This window comes from Ranitomeya imitator, chromosome 1 (assembly GCF_032444005.1).
Source record: "Ranitomeya imitator isolate aRanImi1 chromosome 1, aRanImi1.pri, whole genome shotgun sequence".
NCBI classification, from domain to species: domain Eukaryota; kingdom Metazoa; phylum Chordata; class Amphibia; order Anura; family Dendrobatidae; genus Ranitomeya; species Ranitomeya imitator.
In genome coordinates, this window is record NC_091282.1 from 693131373 (window position 1) to 693147268 (window position 15896).

A 15896-nucleotide genomic window follows, 5' to 3' on the forward strand; every position below is an offset into this window, starting at 1 on the left:
TTTGTGCAGTCCTGTGGGACTTGTGCTCGGGCTAAGCCCTGCTGTTCTCATGCCAGTGGGTTGCTTTTGCCCTTGCCGGTCCCGAAGAGGCCCTGGACGCATATTTCTATGGATTTTATTTCAGATCTCCCCGTCTCTCAAAAAATTTCGGTCATTTGGGTGGTTTGTGATCGCTTTTCTAAGATGGTCCATTTGGTACCTTTGTCTAAATTGCCTTCCTCCTCTGATTTGGTGCCATTATTTTTCCAGCATGTGGTTCGTTTACATGGTATCCCGGAGAACATCGTTTCTGACAGAGGTTCCCAGTTTGTTTCAAGGTTTTGGCGATCCTTTTGTGCAAGGATGGGCATTGATTTGTCTTTTTCCTCGGCTTTCCATCCTCAGACAAATGGCCAAACCGAACGAACTAATCAAACTTTGGAAACATATCTGAGATGCTTTGTTTCTGCTGATCAGGATGATTGGGTGTCCTTTTTGCCGTTGGCTGAGTTCGCCCTTAATAATCGGGCCAGCTCGGCTACTTTGGTTTCGCCGTTTTTCTGCAATTCTGGTTTCCATCCTCGTTTCTCTTCAGGGCAGGTTGAGTCTTCGGACTGTCCTGGTGTAGATACTGTGGTGGATAGGTTGCAGCAGATTTGGACTCATGTGGTGGACAATTTGACATTGTCCCAGGAGAGGGCTCAACGTTTCGCTAACCGCCGGCGCTGTGTGGGTCCCCGTGTTGGGGATTTGGTTTGGTTGTCGTCTCGTTATGTTGCTATGAAGGTTTCCTCTCCTAAGTTTAAGCCTCGTTTCATTAGTCCGTATAAGATTTCTGAGGTTATCAATCCTGTGTCATTTCGTTTGGCCCTTCCTGCTTCTTTTGCCATCCATAATGTGTTCCATAGGTCGTTATTGCAGAGATACGTGGCGCCTGTGGTTCCATCTGTTGATCCTCCTGCCCCGGTGTTGGTTGAGGGGGAGTTGGAGTATATGGTGGAGAAGATTTTGGATTCTCGTGTTTCGAGACGGAAACTCCAGTACCTGGTCAAGTGGAAGGGTTATGGTCAGGAAGATAATTCCTGGGTTTTTGCCTCTGATGTTCATGCTGCCGATCTGGTTCGTGCCTTTCATTTGGCTCATCCTGGTCGGCCTGGGGGCTCTGGTGAGGGTTCGGTGACCCCTCCTCAAGGGGGGGGGGGTACTGTTGTGAATTCTGTTGTCGGGCTCCCTCCTGTGGTCATGAATGGTACTTCGGCTGGTTCTGTCCATGGACTTCCTCTGGTGGGTGTTTCTGAGTTTCCTTCCTCAGGTGACGAGGTTAATTCGTTAACCTGCTGCTCTATTTAACTCCACTTAGATCTTTGCTCCATGCCACCTGTCAATGTTCCAGTATTGGTCTAGTTCACTCCTGGATCGTTCTTGTGACCTGTCTTCCCAGCAGAAGCTAAGTTCTAGCTTGTATTTCTTTGGTTTGCTATTTTTCTGTCCAGCTTGCTATTTTTATTGTTGTCTTGCTTGCTGGAAGCTCTGGGACGCAGAGGGAGCGCCTCCGCACCGTGAGTCGGTGCGGAGGGTCTTTTTGCGCGCTCTGCGTGGTCTTTTTGTAGGTTTTTGTGCTGACCGCAAAGTAACCTTTCCTATCCTCGGTCTGTTCAGTAAGTCGGGCCTCACTTTGCTAAATCTATTTCATCTCTGTGTTTGTATTTTCATCTTTACTCACAGTCATTATATGTGGGGGGCTGCTTTTTCCTTTGGGGAATTTCTCTGAGGCAAGGTAGGCTTTATTTTTCTATCTTCAGGGCTAGTTAGTTCCTTAGGCTGTGCCGAGTTGCATAGGGAGCGTTAGGCGCAATCCACGGCTATTTCTAGTGTGTTTGATAGGATTAGGGATTGCGGTCAGCAGAGTTCCCACGTCCCAGAGCTCGTCCTTTATTATCAGTAACTATCAGGTCATTCCGTGTGCTCTTAACCACCAGGTCCATTATTGTCCTGACCACCAGGTCATAACACCTGCCCTCGATGGCTCACAGTCTGCAGGGGATGGGTGAGGATACACTAGGAGAGGGTAGAGCTGGTTGTGTGGCGGTTCAGTAGGTTGAGGATCACTGCAGGCTGTAGGCTTGTCGGAAGAGGTGAGTCTTCAGGTTCTTTTTGAAGGTTTCAATGGTAGGCGAGAGTCTGATGTGTTGGGATAGAGAGTTCCAGAGTATGGGGGAAGCACGGGAGAAGTCTTGGATGCGGTTGTGGGAAGAAGAGATCAGAGGGGAGTAGAGAAGGAGATCTTGAGAGGATCGGAGGTTGTGTGTAGGTAAGTACCGGGAGACCATGTCACAGATGTATGGAGGAGACAGCTTATGGATGGCTTTGTATGTCATTGTAAAGGTTTTGAACTGGAGTCTCTGGGCCATAGGAAGCCAGTGAAGGGCTTGGCATAGGGAAGATGCTGGGGAATAGCGTGGAGACAGGTAGATTAGTCGGGCAGCAGAGTGTAGGATGGATTGGAGTGGTGCCAGAGTGCTAGAGGGGAGGCCAGAGAGTAGGAGGTTGCAGTAGTCAAGGCGGGAGATAAGGGCATGCACTAGTGTTTTTGTGGTGTCGCGGTCAAGGAATGCGCGGATCCGGGATTGGAATCATGTAAACCCAGAAAAAATCTTTATTATTATAAAGTTAAAAATGCCTTTTAAGGCATTTTTAACTTTATAATAATAAAGATTTTTTCTGGGTTTACATGATTCCAAACTTAATAGAAGCCCATTTTCATATATTAATTTGAGAGAATGCGCGGATCCGGGAAATATTTTTGAGTTTGAGATGGCAGGAGGAGGCAAGGGCTTGGATATGTAGCTTGAAAGAGAGTGCAGAGTCGAAGATCACCCCGAGGCATCGGGCATGTGGGACTGGGAAAAGTGAACAGCCATTGACATTGATGGATAGATCTGGTGGAGGGGTAGAATGATATGGGGGAAAGATGATAAATTCTGCTTTGTCCATGTTCAGTTTTAGAAAGCGAGCAGAAGAGAAGGCCTAGATAGCAGACAGACAGTGTGGGATTTTGTTAAGTAAGAAGGAGAGGTCCGGTCCGGATAGGTAGATCTGCGTGTCATCGGCGTAGAGATGATACTGCATACCGTGGGATTCTGTGAGCTGTCCCAGGCCGAAGGTGTAGATGGAGAAGAGTAGGGGTCCTAGAACAGAGCCTCGAGGAACACCGACAGACAAGGGGCGAAGTGGGTAGGTAGCGTGTGGGAGGGAGACACTGACTCTTCGGTCTGTCAGATATGACGAGATCCAGGATAGGGCCAAGTCTGTGATGCCAAGAGATGAGAGGATCTGTAGCAGATGGGAGTGGTCCACAGTGTCAAAGGCAGAAGACACGTCCAGGAGAAGGAGGACAGCGTAGTGCCGCTTGCTCTTGGCAGTTAGTAGGTCATTGGTGACTTTAGTTAGGGCAGTTTAAGTTGAGTGATGGAGTCGGAAGCCAGAAATGTAACCGGTCAAAGAGGGAGCAGTAGGAGAGGTGGGAGGACAGTTCAAGATGGACTTGTTGTTCCAGTAATTTTGAGGCATAAGGGAGAAGAGATATTGGGCGATAGCAAGACACAGAGGATGGGTCGAGGAAGGGCTTTTTGAGGATGGGTGTGATCTTGGCATGTTTGAAGGCTGAGGGGAAGACACCTGTTATGAGTGAGAGGTTGAAGAGGTGTGTTAGGGTTAGGATGAAGACCGTGGCAAGGTTAGGCATGAGGTGGGACGGGAGCGAGTCAAGCGTGCAGGTGGTGAGGTGTAATCTTGACAAGAGGGTGGAGAGCTGATCTTCTGCCATGGTGGAGAAGCTGGTTTTGGAGGAACAGGGTTGAGCAGCTAAGAGGGTCATTGGGCGCTGTGGGCCGAAGCTTTCTCTGATCGTATTGATCTTCTGTTTAAAGAAGGAGGCAAAGTCTTCAGCAGAAATGAGAGGATAGGGAGGGGGTGCAGGGGGATGGAGTAGAGAATTGAAAGTGTCGAAAAGCTGTTTAGGGTGGTGAGAGAGGGGGGATATGAAAGATGAGAAGTAAGTTTGTTTTGCGGCAGTGAGCGTGGACTTGAAGCTGGCGAGGCACTGCATGTATGCAGTGAAGTGGTAGGCAGAGTGGCATCGCTTCCATCTCCGCTCAGTGATCCTGGAAGCCCGTCTCAGTTCTTTGGTCAGCCAGGGCTGCCTGTTGAGCGTACGAGTTTTGCTATGCATGAGCCGGGCGGCCGAGTCTAGTGTTGCTGTTATTGTGGTATTATAAAAAGTGGCAGCAGCATCTGTGTCACGAAGGGAGGCTATGTCTGTAGGAGGGAGAAGGGACTCGGAGAGTGAGTGTAAATTGAGGTGTTTGAGATTTCTGCGAGGGTGAGTGACTTAGTGGGGGTTGCACACTAGGAGAGGAGAGGGAAGAGAATGTCAGTAGGTTGTGGTCAGACAGGGGGAGGGGTGAGTTAGTGAGATTAGTAAGGGAGCAGAGGCGGGTGAAGATGAGGTCCAGCGTGTTGCCATCTTTGTGAGTGGCCTCAGAGGACCATTAACATGACATATTTTTACTATTGATGCTGCATAGGCAGCATCAATAGTAAATAGTTGGGGATACACAGGGTTAATAGCAGCGGTAACGGAGTGCGTTACACCACGGCCCGTTACCGCTGCCATTAACCCTGTGTGAGCGGTGACTGGAGGGGATTATAGAGCGGGCGCTGGGCACTGACTGCAGGGGAGTAGGGGAGGGACTAATCGGACCGTGCCCGTCGCTGATTGGTCGCGGCAGCCATGACAGGCAGCTACCGAGACCAATCAGCGACGCGGGATTTCCGTTACGGAAGTTGAGGACAAAAAGACGGAAGTACCCCTTAGACAATTATATATATAGATGTACTTTTATTTTGGTGCATTTTATATAGATGTAGCCTTATATACAGTAAGCATTAGTGATGAGCGAATATACTCGTTACTCAAGATTTCCCGAGCACGCTCGGGGGTCCTCCGAGTATTTTTTAGTGCTCGGAGATTACGTTTTTCTTGCTGCAGCTGAATGATTTACATCTATTAGCCAGCATAAGCACATGTGGGGGTTGCCTAGTTGCTAGGGAATCCCCACATGTACTTATGCTGGCTAACAGATGTAAATCATTCAGCTGCAGCAAGAAAAACTAAATCTCCGAGCACTAAAAAATACTCGGAGGACCCCCCGAGCATGCTCGGGAAATCTCGAGTAACCAGTATATTCGCTCATCACTAGTAAGCATACTTTTATATTGGTGTACTTTCATATCAGTGTACTTTTCTTTAGGTGTATTTTTATATGGGTGTACTTTTACTTTGGTGTACTTTCACATCAGTGTACTTTTATTTTGGCGCATTTTATATGGGTGTACTTTTATTTGGGTGTACTTTGATATGGATCTACTTTTATATTGGTCTTCTGTCAAATCAGTGTACTTTTATTTATTTAGGTGTATTTTATATGGGTGTAAATATATTTGGGTGTACTCTTATATAAGGCTAGGTTCACATTGCGTTAATGGGTTAACGCTGACGGACTGCGTTGCACGGCGAAAATGTTGCAATTAACACCGTGCAACGGGTTCGCTAGCGCACCCATTTACAGCAATGTGATTTTTTGCTGTAGCGCATCGCTAGCGCATGCCATTTTCGGCACGCGCTAGCGATGTGCCGTTCTCTTGTGACGGACCTCGGACGCTGCTTGCAGCGTCCGAGGTGCGTCCGAGGTCCGTCCCTTGCTAGCGCAGATCGGGGATCTGCGCTAGCGGGGACGCCAAACGCGGACCCTAAACAAACATTGCGTTAGCGCAATCCGCTAGCGCTCTGCGCTTAACGGATTGCCCTAACGCAATGTGAACCTAGCCTTAGTGTACTTTCATGTGGGTGTACTTTGATCTGAGTGTTCTCTTATATAAGTTTACTTTTATTTGGGTGTACTTTGATATTAGTGTACTTTGATATGAGTGTACTTTTATTTGGCTGTACTTTGATATGAGTGTACTTCTATTTGAGTGTACCGTATTTTCCGGCGTATAAGACGACTGGGCGTATAAGACGACCCCAACTTTTCCAGTTAAAATATAAAATCTTCTCAAAAGTCAGGGGTTGTCTTATATGCCGGGTGTCGTCTTATAGGGTGGGTGCGGAGCAATCTGCGGTCGAAGTATATAGTGTGGGGGGAGTGGTCCCGATGACGAGGTGAGGGAGCTCCTCACCAGGAAGGTGTAAGTGAAGCAAACTGTCAGCGTCTGGGATGCCAGAGTTATGCAAAAAAGAGAGAGCGGTGCTGTGCCTAGAAAAAACACTCCTCTTTCACTCATCTGGCTCACCCTTGTATCCTATTATCTCCTTCTCTGCCTCTGCTTCACTTACACCTTCCTGGTGAGGCGCCCCCTCGCCTTGTCATTGGGGTCGCTCCCCCCACAATATGCGGCGACCGCAGATTACTCCGCACCTGCCCTATAAGACGACACCTGGCGTATAAGACGATACCCGACTTTTGAGAAGATTTTCAGGGGTTAAAAAGTAGTCTTATACGCCAGAAAATACAGTACTTTAATATGGATGTATTCTTAAATAAGGGTATTTTTATTTTGGTGTACTTTGATATGGGTCTACTCCTATATAAGTTTACTTTTATTTGGGTGTACTTTGATATTGGTGTACTTTGATATGAGTGTACTTTTGAGTGTAGTTTGATATGGGCGTATTCTTATATAAGGGTATTTTTATTTTGGTGTTATTTGATTTGGGTGTGCTTTTATATGGGTGTACTTTTATTTGGGTGTACTCTTACATAGGTGTACTTTTATATGGATGTTCATTGATATGAGTGTACTTTGATAAGGGTGTAATGCCATATGTGCCATGTGCCTCACAATACCTCTCCAGACCTGCTGTGGGACAGTATGGTGTGAACCTACAGCACATTGTGGACACCTCCCACAGGTGCAGAGTATGTTGTATTGTGCGGCTTTGTTATGGACAGTTGTGGGTGTATGGACACATTCTTCTCTATTATTGTATACAGCACTGTACTATGACTTCCTTTGTTTCCCGTTGCTTCATTAGCGAGCTCATTATTCAAGCAATATAATGATGATCATTGCTATTATCACCAGGCTTATTATTACCATTATTAGTGCTATTACAGGTTATTACACGCTTTGTCATTTATATCATTCGTCGAGTAATATCCGCTGATTATTATAATTCCGATACAGCAGCGCAGAAAGTGTTGTGTCGCCCGCGCTTTTGGTAATTAGTGGCCTCGTTGTTTTCCGCCTTTGCGATCCGACAGAAATAATTGCTCGTTAATTACTTCCAGTTACATTCACTTTTGCAAAGTCTTTGGAAAGGACAAAAGGAGGAGATTTAACTCTTGTGAGGGGGGAGAAATGGTATGCCTATATTTGCTTTAGAAAGTTCTTCGCATAGAATGAGTTATATACAATAGGAACCATCTCAGCATATAAAGGAGAATTAAAGGTGTGTTCCATTAGTATGATATTGGTTATCATTATTTCATCAGGAGGATCGTCATTATTAGGGTCCGACACATGGCACTACGGCTTACCAGCCTTTACCAGCTCCGGCTGTGGTCAGATGGAGATACCACTCCTAGGTCCAGTATGTAATCATTAGAATATGTCATCAATATCATAAATATACTTGGGGAAAACACCATTAACTATATGTATTTTTACCAAATCACTTTTATTTACTATCCAGTGCAAAGGAAAGGACAGTCTGTTTACTGTGACTAGAAAGCAACAAATATGGCACAGATTTTTAAAGGGGAAAGACAAATTGAAATGGTCTCTGTACCTTCAGAGTACATTTAGGTACCTTATTTGATAGATAATGGGGATATTTATGAGCAAAAAGCATGAGGATTTGGGCTACATTTTCACAAAATAATGTTTAGTGTGTGTGTGCTTTTGTATCAGTGTAGTTTTATATGTGAGAATTGAAATACCGTATGTGTGTGCTTTTATTTGGTTGTACTTTTATATGGGTGTTATTTTACAGTATTTGCGTGCACTTTTATATGGGTGTACTTTTATTTTAGATTTATATGCTTGTACTTTTATATAAGTGTACTTTTATATGGGTGTACTTTTATATGGTTGTGTTTTTACATTGGTGTTCCTTTATATGCTTGTTCTTTTATAGGAGTGTACTTTTTATATGGATGTACTTTTATTTATGTGTACTTGTATTTAACTTTCATATGGTTATATTTTTATAAGTGTACTGTATTTATATGAATTAATGTTTATATATTTGTACTTTTATAGGGGTGTACTTTTATAGGAGTTCACTTTTATTTAAATTTTATATGGTTGTACTTTTATATGAGTGTACACTTACATGGTTGCACTTCTATACAACGTACTTTTATAAGGGTGTACTTTTATATGGTTGCACTTATACATGACTGTATTTTTATATGGATGTACTTTTATATGGACAACAAAACCTATAAATATTCTTCCAAAATTAGTGTATGCTTCCAAAGCGACAAAAAAGCATTTAAACCTATAACAGTACAGTCCAAATTCTCAAAATAATATTTTGTGAGGACTATATTCCATGATGGAAGCAAACAGCCAAGATTTATAAATATAACAAACTTTATTTAAATATCATGATAAACGGTAACATCATATTAGTAGTAAATCCATGAGAAACACCAATAGCAAACAGAAAAACAGAAGATAAGAAATTTTGCCAGGCAGCAAAATGCAAGATAAAAAAAACCCGCACCACACTAGATACCTATATATAAATGGATTTACTTTTACATGAGCTTTTATCTGAGTGTAATTTTATTTTACTATTATATGGGTGTACTTTTATGAGTGAACTTTTATATGGTTGTACTTTTATGGGTGTTCTTTTATGAGTGTACTTTTATGAGTGTACTATTATATGGGTGTACTTTTACGAGTGAACTTTTATATAGGTGTACTTTTATGAGTGATCTTTTATATGGGTGTACTTTTATTTTAGATTTATATGCTTGTACTTTTATATAAGTGTACTTTTATATGGGTGTACTTTTATATGGTTGTGTTTCTACATTGGTGTACTTTTATATGCTTGTTCTTTTATAGGAGTGTACTTTTTATATGGATGTACTTTTATTTATGTGTACTTGTATTTAACTTTCATATGGTTATATTTTTATAAGTGTACTGTATTTATATGAATTAATGTTTATGTATTTGTACTTTTATAGGGGTGTACTTTTATAGGAGTTCACTTTTATTTAAATTTTATATGGTTGTACTTTTATATGAGTGTACACTTACATGGTTGCACTTCTATACAACGTACTTTTATAAGGGTGTACTTTTATATGGTTGCACTTATACATGACTGTATTTTTATATGGATGTACTTTTATATGGACAACAAAACCTATAAATATTCTTCCAAAATTAGTGTATGCTTCCAAAGCGACAAAAAAGCATTTAAACCTATAACAGTACAGTCCAAATTCTCAAAATACTCAAAATAATATTTTGTGAGGACTATATTCCATGATGGAAGCAAACAGCCAAGATTTATAAATATAACAAACTTTATTTAAATATCATGATAAACGGTAACATCATATTAGTAGTAAATCCATGAGAAACACCAATAGCAAACAAAAAAACAGAAGATAAGAAATTTTGCCAGGCAGCAAAATGCAAGATAAAAAAAACCCGCACCACACTAGATACCTATATATAAATGGATTTACTTTTACATGAGCTTTTATCTGAGTGTAATTTTATTTTACTATTATATGGGTGTACTTTTATGAGTGAACTTTTATATGGTTGTACTTTTATGGGTGTTCTTTTATGAGTGTACTTTTATGAGTGTACTATTATATGGGTGTACTTTTACGAGTGAACTTTTATATAGGTTTACTTTTATGAGTGATCTTTTATATGGGTGTACTTTTATGAGTGTACTTTTAAATAGTTGTATTTTTATGAGTGTGCTTTTATGAGTGTAGTTTTATATGGGTGTACTTTTATGAGTGAACTTTTATTTGGGTGTACTTTTATGAGTGTACTTTTATTTGGGTGTACTTTTATGAGTGTACTTTTAAATAGTTGTATTTTTATGAGTGTGGTTTTATATGGGTGTACTTTTATGAGTGTAGTGTACTTTTAAATAGTTGTATTTTTATGAGTGTACTTTTATGAGTGTAGTTTTATATGGGCTTACTTTTATGTGGGCGTACTTTTATGTGGGTGTATTTTTGAGTGTACTTTTATATGGGTGTACTTTTATATGGGCATACTTTTATATGGGCATACTTTTATATGGGCGTACTTTTACAGAGGTCTACTTTTTATTTTACTTTTATATGAGCATACTTTTATATGTAACGTGACTGCATGAGCTAAACATTTGCAGCAAAGTAAGCCAGCTACTGGGTGATGTAGACTTATACTGGGCTGTCTACCGATAAGCCAAATTTATGGAACCACGCAAGTGTAAGAGAGTCTGAAAATCTAGTAGGTGTGGTCATCAACCTTTCTTTATGGGTGTTTTCTTCAGGAACATGCCCAGATGGCTAAAAATCTAGATTTATACACTGGGAAGAAAGGGTGATATCTCAGGCACAGGAACAAAAGATAATGCCAGAGTGAGGAGAACAGAGACATTTGCACCAGGTAGTAAATGACTTATTTATGGTAAGTGACAGGTCCTCCTAAAGGACTGGAAATTAACATTGGTAAATATTCCTCTACCTGTTGCAGTGCTAATGGTAGCCTTAGATGATGCTTAGGTATTATTAAGATTATTATATATACATTTAACTTTCTTAAATATTACAGAGTCAGTGATTACATGGACCTCAATGCTGTGGATCTGATGGGTAAACGATGCTATCACTTCATTCATGCTGAAGATGTGGAAGGCATTAGGCACAGCCACCTGGACTGTGAGTATGTTGCACCATACCTGGCGTGCTCAGTTATCAGGCCTATCTATTCTGGGACCATGTAATAAGTGGAATACTTAACCCCTGACCTCTTTATTCCTTTTCTTTTGTCTGACACAATATTAGGAATGAATGTGGTGCTATCCAGCAAAATGGCTTGTAGATCAACAGCTTGTAGATGCCTTAATCCTTCTATGATCACCAATATGCATTTTTACTGACCTGGGAAATAAAAGAATAGCATCCTCCGACAGATGAAAATGTAGCAGGTGCCAGCTGTCTGTAATACCTGCTGCATAGGCCTCGATTGGTATTGGCTCTAATCATGGCCATGTAACCACTTAGGCCGGTTTCACATGTCAGTGGCTCCGGTACGTGTGGTGACAGTTTCCTCACGTACCAGAGACACTGACTCACGTAGAAACATTAAAATAAATGTGTCTCAGCACATGTCAGAGTGTTTTCACGGACATTGTGTCCGTTTACAAAACATGGAGACATGTCAGTGTTCGTGGGAGCGCACGGATCACACGGACCCATTAAAGTCCATGGGTCCGTGTGTATGCCATCCGTGTGCCGCCTGAGGACCACACGGAACAGCGCTACAGTAAGTGCTGTCCCCTGTGTGTGGTGCTGAAGCCGGCATTCATCCCTTCTGTCCTGCTCGGCTGAAAGCAGCGCTTGCAGGAGAGAAGGGATGAATAATCAAGGGTTTTTTTTGTTAAAAATAAAGTTTGGGGGTCATCTAATGCCTCCCACCCCTCCCCACCCCCCTTGCTCCCGCCCGCTTGCAGAGAAATACTCACCCAGCTCCCGCGATGCCTCCTCTCAGCACCGCAGCTTGTCCTGTGCGAGCGGTCACGTGGTACCGCTCATTACAGTGATGAATATGCGGCTTCACCCCTATGGGAGGTGGAGCTGCATATTCATCACTGTAATGAGCGGTACCACATGACCGCTCACACAGGACAAGCTGCCGGCGCTGAGAGGAGGCATCGCAGGAGCTGGGTGAGTATTTCTCTGCAAGCAGGCGGGCGCATGGGGGGTGGGAGGCGGGAGGTGACCCCAAACTTTATTTTTAACAAAAAAAGAAAAACCTTGATTTTTCATTCCTTCTCTCCAGCGAACGCTGCTGGGGAGAACGAATGAATGCCGGCTTCAGCACCAAAAGCAGGGGACAGCGCTTAACTGTAGCGCTGTCTCCTGCACGGTCCGTGTGGTCCTCAGTCGGCACATGGCTGCCGCACGTGTGCCACACTGATGTGCCATGTGAGCACACGGACACGGATAACTCCGGTACCGATTTCTCCGGTACCGGAATTATCTGGACGTGTGAGACTGGCCTTATATGCTGTTAATAGCAACAGTGACATCTAGATGGTTAACAGAGGAAGGGGATTTCTTCTTTAACCCCATTGGCACCCCAAAAACGTGATTTTGTGGTCCCAGTGGTTGCCATAGCATTCTGAGCCCAAGTAATGGCCTCGGGATCTACTAGCTAGGGTAGCCTGTTAAAATGTTAGCTGCATTTTAATGGAAAAAATATGCAAATTTTCTCTTCAAAGAGGAAGAGGACATGAACTCTAGCACCACCTATTGGAAGAACCTTACTCTTTATACCTAGCTAAATTAGATCTCATACTTTGCACTGATGAGGGGCAACACTCTGAAACTTTGTGTCTGCAAATTGGGATTCTGGTTTGGCTTTTATCCTAAGTTATATTGCAAGACTCGTTAAAGAGTCGATAGTGACTTTTAGGATTGCTACTTCCAATAGTTGGCACTAGAGTTCTAGTCCTCGTCCTCTCTGAAGAGATAATTTGAATATTTAATTTCCCAGAGGAGCATGCAAGGCTTTTCAGTCTTCTTATACTGGCATGCCAGACCTGTCTTGTCACTGTCCACAAGTAGAAACATTACCTCTTAGATCCCTATGGAAAAAATATAATTTTTCATTTAATTCATTGCACTTTGTGTAAATTCCTGTGAAGCATCTGAAGGGTTAACAAGCTACATGACAGCAGTTTTGAATATTGTGAGGGGTGATCTTTTTTGCAAATTGTCCAATATATAGTGACTTTAGATGTGGGAAAAATGTAAAAAGTCACAAATAAAATATTCCGCATAAAAAACTGGTGTAGCAGGAAGATAACCCCCCTTCCCCTATGAACCTGTGTTTAGTCTTAAAACTTTTCTTCTTTTCACTTTTATATGGTCTACTAAGTACAGTAATGTTCTCAGCAGTAGGGTTTTGTTTCTTAAAAGCTTGTGTTGTTAGAAAATGACATTGTTTAAATCATATTTGTGTGTTACATGTATTTTTTTTAAGTGTTCGCAATGTTTTTTTATAAGATTGTGGTATGAAAAAGATCTCCAGTCTCTGACAACGGGATTTAACACATTGCTGACCGAAGCACGTTATTCCTGCCGCCCATCGGTGCCTCTGTCACATGGTCATGGGGTACAGATGGGTTGTTATGAAAGCCAGTGGTCTGCAGAAGACCCCCGTGCCTGTCATTACGATCCTCCTGTGAACAGCGGCTCGTGGCGGGCATCCATAGGAGATTGTGATTTCTGCTGTACATAGCAGGGCTTCAACCCTGCTATGTATAGTACAAGCGATCAGATGATAATACGGTAGTCTCCTAAAAGAACTATTAAATTCCGTAAAAAGTGATTTTTTTTTAAATTTATTTTTTTAACCCCTATCTGACCTCGGTCGGGATAGTACGTCCGAGGTCAGATCCCCTGCTTTGATGCAGGGCTCTGCAGTGAGCCCGCATCAAAGCCGGGACATGTCAGCTGTTTTGAATAGCTGACATGTGCCCGTAATAGGCGCGGGCAGAATCGCGATCTGCCAGCACCTATTAACTAGCTAAATGACGCTGTCAAACGCAGACAGCGGCATTTAACTACTGCTTCCGGCCGGGCGGCCGGAAATGACGTCATCGCCGACCCCCGTCACATGATCGGGGGTCGGCGATGCATCAGGATGGTAACCATAGAGGTCCTAGAGACCTCTATGGTTACTGATCACCGGTGGCTGTGAGCGCCACCCTGTGGTCTGCGCTCACAACACACCTCCATTTCTGCTACATAGCAGCGATCAACAGATCGCTGCTATGTAGCAGAGCCGATCGTGCTGTGCCTCCTTCTAGCCTCCCATGGAGGCTATTGAAGCATGGCAAAAGTAAAAAAAAAAAAAGTGAAAAAAAGTGAAAAAAATAAAAAAAATATAAAAGTTTAAATCACCCCCCTTTCGCCCCAATCAAAATAAATCAATAAAAAAAATCAAATCTACACATATTTAGTATCGCCGCGCTCAGAATCACCCGATCTATCAATTAAAAAAAGCATTAACTTGATCGGTAAACGGCGTAGCGAGAAAAAAATTAGAAACGGCAGAATTACGTTTTTTAGGTCGCCGCGACATTGCATTAAAATGCAATAACGGGCGATCAAAAGAACGTATCTGCACCAAAATGCTATCATTAAAAACGCCAGCTCGGCACGCAAAAAATAAGCCCTCACCCGACCCCAGATCATGAAAAATGGAGACGCTACGAGTATCGGAAAATGGCGCAATTTTTTTTTTTTTTTTTTTTAGCAAAGTTTGGAATTGTTTTTCACCACTTAGATAAAAAATAACCTAGTCATGTTAGGTGTCTATGAACTCGTAATGACCTGGAGAATCATAATGTCAGTTTTAGCATTTAGTGAACCTAGCTAAAAAGCTAAACAAAAAACAAGTGTGGGATTGCACTTTTTTTTCAATTTCACCGCACTTGGAATTTTTTTCCCGTTTTCTAGTACACGACATGCTAAAACCAATGATGTCGTTCAAAAGTACAACTCGTCCCGCAAAAAATAAGCCCTAACATGGCCAAATTGACGGAAAAATAAAAAAGTTATGGCTCTAGGAAGGAGGGGAGTGAAAAACGAACACGGAAAAACGAAAAATCCCAAGGTCATGAAGGGGTTAAAATCGGAAGAAAAAAAACCTCAGAAGTTTATGTCACCCCCCTTTTTCCCCCTTTATAAATTAAACAATTAAAAATAAAAATACACATATTTGGCATTGCAGCGTTCAGAAATGTCCGATCTTTGAAAATATAAAATAAATTAATCAGATCTGTAAATAATGTAACAAGAAAAAAATCAAAACGCCAGTAATATGAAATAAGAGGCGATCAAAACATTGTTTATGCCCCAAAATCGTATCAATAAAAACATCATCTCAGGGTGTAAATAATAAGCCCTCACCCAGCCCCAGATCCTGAAAAATGAAAACGTTATGGCACTTGGAAAAAGGCAAAATACGCAAAAATGTTTTTTTCATATAAATTTTTGAGTTTTTTTCACCACTTAAATAAAAAATAAACTACGGTGAGCATATTTGGTATCTGCAAACTCATACTGATCTTGGGAATACTATCGCCAGGTCAGTTTTACCATATAGTGAACATGGGAAATAAACCACACCCCACCCACTCTCCCCTCAAAGAAAAATTGAGGAATTGCTCTTTTTTTTTTGCAATTTCATCGCACCTGGAATTTTTTCCTTATTTTCCAGTTCCATATATGGAGAAAATCAATGGTGTAATTCAAAAGTACAACTTATCCCACAACAAACAAGCCTTCATATGGCTATATTGACGGAAATGTAAAGAAAAGTTATAGCTTTTGGAAGAAAGGGAGGAAAAAACGAAATGACAATAAAGGAAAATGGCCTAGGAGTGAAGGAGTTACAATTGGCAGATCGACCTCCATCACCAATGCATAAGAGGAACAAATAATTTTTTAATGAAACTGTCTGTGAATCGGTGAAAAGTACCAGAGCAAAAACAGCTTCATAAATACTTCTAGGTTGACCTTGATGTGAAATGTAAGAAAATACAGTAGACTACCACAGATGTGCCGCCTCTTTGTGTGACTCAG

General features: G+C 42.0%; 1 protein-coding gene across 5 annotated transcripts in view; it reads left to right on the plus strand.

Annotated features, from left to right (window-relative positions):
* NPAS3 (neuronal PAS domain protein 3) overlaps positions 1 to 15896 on the plus strand; it is a 628831-nt gene that overhangs the window by 563451 nt on the left and 49484 nt on the right. For all 5 annotated transcript variants that reach the window (XM_069730521.1, XM_069730552.1, XM_069730532.1 and 2 more), the window contains one exon: positions 10852 to 10958. In XM_069730521.1, coding sequence (XP_069586622.1) covers positions 10852 to 10958 — 107 coding nt within the window. The remainder of the gene's footprint in view (positions 1 to 10851; positions 10959 to 15896) is intronic.